General features: G+C 54.2%; 3 protein-coding genes across 6 annotated transcripts in view; 1 reads left to right on the forward strand and 2 right to left on the reverse strand.

Annotated features, from left to right (window-relative positions):
- The window catches only part of PHB2 (prohibitin 2), a 125774-nt gene that overhangs the window by 18727 nt on the left and 96346 nt on the right, over positions 1-10701 (reverse strand). The window lies entirely within an intron of this gene.
- Positions 415-6572, forward strand: GNB3 (G protein subunit beta 3). The gene is made up of 10 exons (XM_015061366.3): positions 415-897; positions 1145-1231; positions 1522-1560; positions 2784-2890; positions 2974-3037; positions 3162-3324; positions 3433-3499; positions 3592-3793; positions 4866-5082; positions 5955-6572. The coding sequence occupies exons 2-10, from the start codon at positions 1175-1177 to the stop codon at positions 6059-6061; spliced, it is 1023 nt and encodes a 340-aa protein (XP_014916852.1). The 5' UTR covers positions 415-897; positions 1145-1174; the 3' UTR covers positions 6062-6572.
- On the reverse strand, positions 7812-10688 carry CDCA3 (cell division cycle associated 3). 4 transcript variants are annotated; one of them, XM_015061368.3, is made up of 6 exons: positions 10549-10688; positions 9480-9660; positions 9097-9226; positions 8530-8823; positions 8304-8407; positions 7812-8167 (listed from the first exon to the last, which is right to left on the reverse strand). In XM_015061368.3, exons 1-6 carry the CDS (start codon positions 10611-10613, stop codon positions 8009-8011), a joined length of 933 nt encoding a protein of 310 aa, XP_014916854.1. In that variant the 5' UTR covers positions 10614-10688; the 3' UTR covers positions 7812-8008. The 4 variants fall into 4 exon arrangements, with proteins under 4 accessions (XP_014916854.1, XP_014916856.1, XP_014916855.1 ...); XM_015061370.3 differs by lacking the exon at positions 10549-10688 and adding an exon at positions 9866-10517 and having other exon boundaries at positions 9480-9783; XM_015061369.3 differs by lacking the exon at positions 10549-10688 and adding an exon at positions 9866-10516.

The following is a 10701-nucleotide window of genomic DNA, read 5'->3' on the forward strand; positions in this document are numbered from 1 at the left end:
CCAAACCCCAGATGGGAGCGGGGTCGGGGTTGCTCCCTGCTTCCCACCCTTGGTCCACTCAAAGCAGGGACAGGCCCGTCCATCTTCCTCTCTGGATCCCCTGTGCCTTTCCCCACCCCCCAGGATCAGACCCAGGGGCAGCTGGTTGGGGTTTGTTGAGAAGAAGGATTATCCAGATCAGTCCCTTCTAATCTCAGCTCCTGCCTGCACCCTCCCCATATTCACCGTAACCCTCTTACCCCCCTTCCCCACAACTCTGAACTAAGAGTCAAAATCTTGGGCATTGACGATGAGCCACCTCTCACCCTCCTATTCTGGCTCCTGGACTGGTTGCTAGGCAGGCCCTGACTGCCACGATCATCAGCGTTGGTGGGGGCAAGGGCCTGGCGGGGTGGGGGGTGGGGGGGCTAGAGCTGTGGTTGCTTCTGCTCTTCTGCCCCCCTCCCAAACCCCAAACTTTAATCCTCACAGCTTTGCTCTAATCCCATGGGGCCTGATGCTCTTATCTCTGCCTACAGGGAGACTGGCCCAGGAAGCACCCCTCAGCCCCTCTTCCCTCCAGGGCTTGTGAGGGGCTGCTCCTCTCTATAGCCCCACATCCCTGTTCCCACCTACCCACCGCCCCAGGCTGGGCCCAAGTCTCTCTGGAAGCCGCACACCTCCCTTCCTGCCCTCTCCCCACACCGTTGCCAGCTGATTTCATTTGCCTGACGTCGTCGTTGTCGTTGCCCTACCCTTCTCTGTCAGTGCTCCCCCTGACCCCCCCTCCCCCCAGAGTTGGGGCCAGGCCAGGCCAGCTCCTCTGGCAGCAGAGCCGGGGCAGGTGACGGGTTGGCGTCGCAGCTGAGGGAGTGAGGAAGCGCCTGGAAACCTGGGAGAGGTCCAGTCAGAGTCCAAGTAAGAGGGGGCTGGCCTGGCTCGGCTGTCTGGGGCTGGGGGCTGCAGGGAGGGCTCGGGCAGGGCTGGGCTTGGCTGTGCAGGGCTCCAAACGTGAAGGGGCTGGTGGGGCGGTGGTGCAGGCCACCCAGTCGTCTCTCAATTTCTTGTAGTGGGTTCCAGCCCCTGAGTCAGGTGCGGGGGAGAGGACAGAAACGTGGCCTGGTGGGGACCCCCCCCCCCTACGCTTACCCCTTGTTCCCGACAGGAGCCGGAGCTACCCCTCAACCTGTCAGCCATGGGGGAAATGGAGCAGCTGAGGCAGGAAGCGGAGCAGCTCAAGAAGCAGATTGCCGTAACCCCAGAGCCCTTCCACAGGGGGACCCCAGAAAACATGGAACTGGGACACGAGGGAGTGTGGATGGGGGGGGGGGGGAAGGGGGCTGGATTTACTCTTGAGTGACACCTTAGACACCCCTGACCTGGAAGTGGCCAGAGACTTTCTGAACGTGGATCTCAAATTTGAGATGTCCCCCAAACCCTAGAGCCCCGAAGCCCACCTACCTCAGAGGCCCATGCACCCACTACCCTCACCTTGTGTTGATGCTCCCCTGATGTCTGCTTCTCCACCTGCCCCCTCCCCAGGATGCCCGGAAAGCCTGTGCTGACATTACTCTGGCAGAGGTGAGACCTCCTGTCCTACCCCCTAAGGCAGGGCCGGAGGGCACGGCCGGGGAGGGGAGGGAAGCTCCCTGGTGCCCAAGCTTTAGTACAGCGTGTCCCTAGAATGAGGAACCACATTGATTAATTCATTCAACAAACATTTAGTGAGATCTGCTGTGGGCCAGCCCCTTACTGGAAGCTAAGAATGCAGATGATGTCCCTGTCCTCACCCATAACACAAGAATGATCACATGCTCTCACAGGGTGGTGAGGATGAGGAGAGGGACGGTGCTTTGCAAATCACAAAGCCCTTATAGTCCAGTTACTAGTTTTCTAATCGTGTCCTTCACCAATTCTAAGGGCACATCTTTTCACATTGTGACATCTCTGAGATCAAGATGCGTCCAAAAATAGATGATGCCTTACATTTATAATGGGCAACATGTTTTCTTTCTCAGTGATACCTAGAGGCCTGGTGCTTCTTGGAGTTGGTGGCACCTTATATTGGGTTAAATATGTTAATAGTAAGAGGGAACATTTACTGAACACTTGCCGTGAGCCAAACACTGGGCTAAGTTGCTTAGATACGTAACTGCGTTTAATTTTCACGATGACACCATGAGTTGATGCTACAAACCTCATTTTGCAGACGAGGAAACAGGATCAGAGAGGGCGAGTAACTTGCCCAAGATACCAAAGCAAGTAAATGACAGGTCAAGGCCACTGACTCGAGCCTGAGCCTAAGTCTAGAAGCTGGATAGAATTTAAGAGACATAGGACCACAAATTTCAGGAGGTGCCGTTCAGGGTCATGGGGCTGCCCTGGGTGCCCAGGGAAAGAGATAACCATGTTGCAGGTGTTGTATGGGACCCAGCTCCCAGTGGCTTGGGACCGCGAATGTGTGCGTCTCTTCCCAAGTCCGTGTTTGGTGACTTCACACTGGCAGCTTGAAACTGGTCAAGGTGGGACTATTTACATGACAGAAATCATTCTCTCTTGTCTCCTCCTCCCCCATCCCACACTGGAGAGGTGCTTGTCAAACACCTAGTGACGTGCCGCTAGCCATGCATGGTCTCTCCCACATCAATTGAAGCCACTCCAAGGCAGAGACTTATTTCTCTAAGGCTGGAGGCCTGACCCAGAGCCTGGCACAGAACAGAAACTTGTGCAGATCAGTGGTTACGACACTGACATCTAGGTAGGTGTTCTACTCACCCTGATTTCTAGTGCCCCCTTTTCTACAGCTGGTGTCTGGCCTAGAGGTCGTGGGGAGAGTCCAGATGCGGACAAGGCGGACGTTAAGGGGACACCTGGCCAAGATCTATGCCATGCACTGGGCTACTGACTCCAAGTGAGACTTGAGAGGCACCCAGAGGTCGGGGGTGGGGAGGCAGGAAGGAGAGGCTTGGGTGACATGGGGTGCTCTCTGCCCAGGCTGCTCGTAAGTGCCTCGCAAGACGGGAAGCTGATTGTGTGGGACACCTATACCACCAATAAGGTAGCTGCCCCCCACCCCTCCATCCCCCTGTCCTTCCTTTGGGGCATTCGTTGTGCCTACCCTCCCCTGCCCCTCCCCACCTGGGAGCTCTGCTCAGGTCCTGCCTCTGTCCACCCTCCCACAGGTGCATGCCATCCCCCTGCGCTCCTCCTGGGTTATGACCTGTGCCTATGCCCCGTCAGGGAACTTTGTGGCATGTGGGGGGCTGGACAACATGTGCTCCATCTACAGCCTCAAATCCCGTGAGGGCAATGTCAAGGTCAGCCGGGAGCTGTCTGCTCACACAGGTAAGTGGGAGACCCTCTCTTCCAGTCCCTGTTGCGAGAAGCCCAGGGAAGCCCCAGCACCAGGGTGCTGTGGGCCTGCAGCCAGGGCGCTGTCTTGACCACCCCCAGGTTATCTGTCTTGCTGCCGCTTCCTGGACGACAACAACATTGTGACCAGCTCCGGGGACACAACTTGGTGAGGACAGAACACCGTGGGTGCCGGGGCTTGGGGCGCAGCTCTGTCCTGGCCTTTCTGTGACAGTGTGACAGCTTCCTCTCCTCCGGCAGTGCTCTGTGGGACATTGAGACTGGGCAGCAGAAGACTGTGTTTGTGGGACACACAGGGGACTGCATGAGTCTGGCCGTCTCTCCTGACTTCAAACTCTTCATTTCGGGGGCCTGTGATGCCAGCGCCAAGCTCTGGGACGTGCGGGAGGGAACCTGTCGGCAGACATTCACTGGCCATGAGTCGGACATCAACGCCATCTGCGTGAGCCCCGCTCTGCACCCCAGCTCCCGGGAACCCCTCACCACACCCAGCACATGCATCCTTCATCCCGGCCCAAGCTCCCTACCCCTTTCTTTTTTAACTTTCCTCTTTGGCATAAGTTCACCTTACAGAAAAGTTTCCAGAGTAACCAAAAAAGTTCCCATCTACCCTTCACCAGGATTCACTGCTAACATTTTACCACATTTGCTCTATCATTCTCTCTCCATAGAGGGAGGGAGGGAAGCATGGAAAGACAGACAGACACATACACCTAGATGTGGCTACAGATACATTTTATTAGTTTTTTCCCCTCGGTCTTTTGAGAGCAAGTTGCAGATTATCATGACTCTTTACCCCTTAAATACTTCAGTGCATGTTTCCTAAAAACAAGGCCATTTTCTTCTGTAGCCACAGTATAATTCTTAAAATCAGATTTAACATTGACACGATATAGTCTATCGTCTATATTCAAATTTCACCAGTTATCTCAAAAATAATAGCAAGGGTTTGGCTTTGTTTTGTTTCTGTCCAGGGACGTGTATTGCATTTCCTTGCCATATCTTTTCAGTTACCTTTAAACTGGAACCTTTTTTCTACTTTTGTCTTTCGTGACGTTGACATTTTTGAAGAGTACAAACCAGTTTTCTTTAGGCTTTCCGTCCATTTGAGTTTATCTGACATTTCATCGTGATGAGATTCAGGTCATGCATTTGCACTTGGCCCCGTACTTCCACGCTCTGATCCAGCCTGGAGCCTAGAGTCTGGGACAGCCGCCGCCCTTCTAGCCATGTGACCCTGGGCAAGCTGCCCGCTCTCCCTCAGCCTCAGGCTCTCGCCTACAATGTGGAAATAAAGCCTGCCTGCCGCGCTGTAGTGAGGGGCAGGTGAAGGGTGTAGGGGAGCCACTGGCATGTGGCTGGCGTGGGATAAATGTCAGCGGTGAAGAGCGCTGGGGGACGGATAGGCAGAGAGGCTGTTCTGGAGGCACCAGGGCAGGAGCCAGGGAGAGAGCAGGAGAGGTAGCGGGCTGCCCAGGTCTGAGTCCTGACCCCCTTGCCACCTGTACCCTCAGTTCTTCCCCAACGGAGAGGCCATCTGCACAGGCTCAGACGACGCCTCCTGCCGCCTGTTTGACCTGCGGGCAGATCAGGAGCTGACTGCCTACTCCCACGAGAGCATCATCTGTGGCATCACATCCGTGGCCTTCTCCCTCAGCGGCCGCCTGCTCTTCGCAGGCTATGATGACTTCAACTGCAACATCTGGGACTCCATGAAGGGCGAGCGTGTGGGTAAGGGCTGCCCCCGCCCCCCCACACTTCTGCCACCTCAGCTGGAAGGACCTTCCTACTAGCTTCCTTCCTTGGGACCCTCTCACCACTGTTCCCTAATTCCTGGATGACTCTGAGCTCTATTCCTAGAATCTAGTCCCCCTTGGCTCCCAATCTAGGGCCATCTTCTCTAGTGGCCCTTCTCCACCACCTAATGAGATAGCTGCTTCCCGTGAAAGGAGCTTCTGTGTCACCCCAGACCTGTGGACCTTGAATGTCCAGTCACTTCTGGATTTCCAAGGCCTCTGCAGTTTCAGGGGCATCCACTGAAGGAAAGGGCAATCTCAGGAAACTGCAAGAAGCCCCATCAAGGAGGTCTAGAGTGACCTGAGGGCCCTGACCCCAACCTAGGGGCTTTATCTAGGACCACCCTGGTCTGAAGTTGAATCAGATGGGGTGGCTTCTTCTCTTGGGAGAGGCCACGTGCTGAATGAAAACAACACTGGCCAGAGGGTCAGGATCCAAATCTGAATTCTGTCCCTTAGGCTCTCAGGGCCCTCAGGCAAGTCACTTCTCTCTGGGCCTCAGTCTCTTTATTTGGAAACATAGTAATGAGACTAAAGAGCTACCTCCCCATTTTCTAGGGCCCATCAAGGTGCCCCTGGCTTTTTTCACAGCACACTGACACTGCCAGCCTTCTCCTGTCCCTCCCTGCCCCGCACCCCGCCCACCCTCCACAGACATTGGCCTCGAGAGGAATCCTGCCCCTTAGGGCTAATCCTCTTTCAGTCCCCACCAGGGGCTCAGAGTCCATGGCCAGTCTAACCTAGAATTCCTACATGTGCACATGAACTGTCTGCCAAAGCAGGCTGACTCCTCTCCCTCTTTCTCAGGCGTCCTCTCTGGCCACGACAACAGGGTCAGCTGCCTGGGGGTCACAGCTGACGGGATGGCTGTGGCCACTGGCTCCTGGGACAGCTTCCTCAAAGTCTGGAACTAAGGAGGCTGGAGGAGGGGAGGTAAAAGGCCACGAAGACACAGCTGCCCCTCCCCTGCCCAATTTTTTTCTAAGGTTTCTTTAAGTTTTCTCTTCTATACCGTAGCTGCCATTCCCACCCAGCTTTGTCCCTTGAGGGCGGTGGGGAAAAATGGGGAGTCTGCCTTTGGGAGGCATTATCAGGGACACGGGGGCAAAGAACTGCCCCATCTCCTCCCATGGTCTCCCCTCTCCACGGTCCTGCAGCTTCTCCCTTAAAAAGCAAGGACAACTGACCCCTCCCCAGCCCTTGGCAAGCCTAACAGGCTTCCAGTCTGAGGCCCCAGGCCCTAGAATTCCTCCCCCCAGAGCGGACTACCTTTATCCAGATCTGGGTGGCAGAGAGCACTCAGCCCTGTGACTATGGTTCTGGCACCACTAAGATCCTGTCCCTTGTCTCCTTCATGATCTCTCCCTTTTCTACCTTCTTTATTTCTCTCCTAAAGCACCTGCAATAAAGTGTACAGGCCTGGGATGTCTGGCTTCTGCCCCACTTCTGTTCCAAAAAGATGCAGGTCTAACTCAAGTAATAAAGCATTATAGGTGCAGGGATGAAGGTTGGGTACCAGACAGCTTGTGGGCAGAGTAGGGTGGAGGCAGAAGCCCAAGCCTCACAGAGAAGGCCTGAGACAGGTCAGGTGGAGAAGGTGCTCACCAGGTGGCTGGGGGAGCATACACACAATAGTTGACTACAACCTGCCTATGGTGCGTCTCTACAGGAAGGTTATATTGAGAAGCAATGGGGTTATAAAAGACCCTGAATGCCAGGCTAGGGTGTAGACTTTATCCTAAGGGCAATGGGGAACAACTGAAGAGTTTTGAGCAGAGTAGTTTCACGGTCACGTGCTTGTCAGAAAGGTCACCCCTCAGGCGCCTGGGTGGCTCAGTCGGTTAAGCGGTCGACTCCTGATTTCAGCTCAGGTGGTGATCTCACATTTCGTGAGTTTGAGGCCCACATCAGGCTCTGTGCTGACAGCGAGGAGCCTGCTTGGGATTCTCCCTCTCTCCCTCCCTCTGCCCCTCCCCTGCTCACGCTCTGTCTGTCTCTCAAAATAAATAAATACCACTTAAAAGAAAAAAGAAAACTAAAAGAAAAAAAAGAAAAAGAAAGGTTGCCCTAGCAGCGGTGTAGGTTGATGAAAAGGTGAGAGTCGAGACTGGAGAGAAACAAGGCAGTGGCAAGAAATGCAAGAGCCATAGGACAGGGGCAGGGAAAAGGATGGGGAAGAGGTTAAAGAATACAGAATCACCAGGATTGAGTGCCAAGTGCCAGGATATGGGATGTTAAGAGGGAAGGATTCAAGATAATGGCCAAGGTTCAGGTTTGGGCAACTGGGTGGATAATGCGGTTATTTACAGGGATAGAGAGCAGGGGATGAAGAATAGCTTTGGGGGCGGCAGGGGCAGGGAGGGCGGATTACAAATTCAACTGTAGACAAACTACCTGTGAAGTGCCTGGGGCACTTGGATAAAGGTCAGGGTTAGAGAGATCCGGAAGTTACTAGAATATAAGAAAGTGATACCTAAATCCCTAGAAGTGAACACCTAGAGAGAGCAAGAGGAAAAGGCCAAGGACAGAGCCCCGGGGGGAACACTAGGATTTAAGGGAAGTGTATAGAAGAGGCCTGGAGGACAGGGAACACAAGTTTCTCAGGCTGCTTTTCTACATACAGAAGCCCAGCACAAGGTTTAGGCATAACACTTAAAAGCATAATTTAAAATCACTTTCTTTAATATACAAGAAACACACAAGACACAAATAAAGCCTAAGAAAGTGCTCGGTCCCCCGAGTTGGTAGTTTACGGGGAGTGGAAGACAACGAGCCTTTCCAGTCTCCCAGGGAAAGAAGGGGCTGTGAGGACACAACATTCACCAGGCCCCTGGTGAACCCGGTGCTGGGGCCACGCACGGCTAGTTCTCCACCAAGTTTGGAAAGTGCTGATTTTCCTTGTCCTGGTCCTGGCCCTGCTCCCACACTCGGCCTCCGGTTTCCAGAAGTCGTCCAGTTCCCAGAATGGCCCCTTCCTTTAGTGCCCTAGCATTTTCACTCAGGGGAGGAGGCCGCTTACCCTGCCAAAAGCAGTGTGTGAGTTGGAGGAGGGAGGGGGGTTGTTCAGGACAGGGAAGATTGGGTAGAAAGGACTCCCACCCTCTACCTCTCTATCCTGGGGTTCCTAGTAACAGCTTTCACCCTCTCTCCTTTTACCTGTCGTGGTGTCAGAGTTCCGGGGGAGTTGTCATCCTGTAGGATGGTGAGGGGAGATCTCCCTAGTACCTTGCCATTTCCTTTCCGTCTATTGTGCTTAGAACCTAGGGTGGGTAAGGAGTTAAAGCCAAAACCCAAATTAGGGGTTTACAGTTTATTCCTCCTACACTCATCCGTGGACACTATCCCAATTTCTCTTCCCTATCCTTGCCCTTAGGTTCTGTACCTGAAGATCGGGGAGTCTCAGGGTCTCTTAAGGGCTTGTCTGAGCCCTGGCTGGCCGTGGGGGGTTGTGAGGGCTGTCCTGCTTCCTCCTTGGAGGACACCTGCTTGGAGGGGAGCTCAGTCTGGCTCCAGAGTGGCAGCCGGTCCTCAAGGGAAAACTGGGTGCCCAGAGGCAAGTTCAATTCGGAAGGTGAAGTTGCCTCTAGGGGCAGAACAAGCTCTGGAGGACGATTCAATTTGGAGGCTTCTTTCTCAAAGACTTCATTCAGCTGTTTCGCCAGTGGGCTTGGGGGCTCTAAACAGAAGTCAAGTGAGATAGTGACCCTATGATACAAATCATTCAGCAAGAAGAATACATATAGGAACTTTAGGACTCATGCTCTAGTGGGTGAGGGATTGATTGGGAAGAGAGAAATCGAGGGAGAAAATGTTGAGAGAAGAGTGAGATTGGCTCAATCAAAAGAATGGAGGCTCCTTTGAGCAGGAGCTCTGGGAAAATGGCTTCATTGGCCCAACCCAAGGGTGCTAGGTGACAGCCTTACCAAAATTCCCTGGGCCCACCATTTACCTCCGCTGCTGGTCTTCATAGGTGTCCGTGCAATGCCAAGGGTAGGAGAGCGGGGATCTGAGTCTTGGGCCTCATTAGGACACTCCAACTGCTCCCCTGCTGGTAGGGTTGACTGTGGAGAGCTCTCCACCTGGCAGAACCAAAAGCTAAAACAAGTCTGGACCCCGACTCTTCTTCCCTCCCAGGTCTCTAGCCCCAGGTTGATATTCCAGGCAGGTATTGCCAGGGCCCTCAGGCATTCAGCCTACCCCAACCGGATTAAGAAAGTGGAAAATAAGGTGTCAAATTAGAGGGAGGAGGAGGGTGTGAGGGCTTTCTCAGAATCAGGTTAGGCAGAGGCCCAAGAATTCAGACTCTGCCCCCGCCCCTCCGCCCCAGAGTACCTGGATGGGAGTGCGCAAGATGCCGGCACTAGGTGAACGGGGGTCCGCCACTCGAGCCAGAAGCTTGTTGTGCGGAGGAGGCCGCGCCGGAGTGACCGGGGAGCTCTTGGCTGAGCCCATCTCAACCAGGAGAAAGAAGGTGGGGCGGGGCGGGGCCCGGCCCGGGGCGAGGAGGGGACGCCTGTGAGAAATGACTCAGGTCTCAGCCATTACCGCGACCGCGTCCGATGTCTTCTTGCCTCCAGACCACCCGATCTTCCCTGCTCCCAGCTCAGGAACCTCCCCGCCGCTGGGCCAGAGGCCTCTGTGGAAACGACTGTTGCAGCTGACAAGCCAGCTCCTTGCGAGACTGCTGGGCCCTCTATTAATTTATTCCAATCACTTACCGGGCCCCAATTCCTCTTTGGGATGCACAGAAGCTCGAGCCTCAACTCCCGACGCCGAGTTTCAAACCTCCCGCCACGCCCCCTGCCTTGATTCTATTGGTTGAGCCGACGCAGACGCCAATAGGCCCCCTATATGAGACCCGCCTCCTGTGAGGAGGCCATTGGGCTCGGAGGACGTCTGTCATGAGGACAGTGGGGCCAATGAGCAGCGGCCTGGCTTGCTCAGGGGTGACACCTCCCTGAATACGCGACTTTTGTTCCGCCACCGGCTGCGAGTTGTCCATCGTGAGACTCTGAGGAGTGCCAGTCTTCGGTTTTCAGACCTCCAGTTTCAGAACCAAATGATTTTATTTAAAAAATAGAATCATGAATTATGACGCTATTATGTACATATCTGGCTGGCGCTGTAGTTATGAAGGTTTTTCTCAGGCGAGATGGTAATCCGTATTGGTCGACGGAGTTATCAATCACTCGACACTAACCCTCTCAAACTCCGCCTCATTGGACAGCCCCTTTTCAAATAAAAAGACTACAACTGCCCTTCTATTTTCCGATTGGACAAGACCCAGGAAAGTTTCCGGGATTGATTGGTTTAAACAACCGTCAGTTTCTGCTCTGATAGAAGGCACGCGAAAGGACTGTAGGGGTCCCAGAGTACAAGCGTCCAAAACTCTCGGACCCACCTCGCTGCTCTACATGCGCTCTGCCCTGGAAGAGTGGGATTGGTTCTTCCGACCATCGGTTGCATTAGAAGCGCTTTTCATTGGCGTTACTCAAGAGTAGGGCAGAGGGCGGAGCACTAGTAGGCAGGCTGCGTCCAACTGCCATTCTCGCGC

The sequence above is a fragment of the Acinonyx jubatus genome, chromosome B4, assembly GCF_027475565.1.
Source record: "Acinonyx jubatus isolate Ajub_Pintada_27869175 chromosome B4, VMU_Ajub_asm_v1.0, whole genome shotgun sequence".
Classification (NCBI taxonomy): Eukaryota; Metazoa; Chordata; class Mammalia; order Carnivora; family Felidae; genus Acinonyx; species Acinonyx jubatus.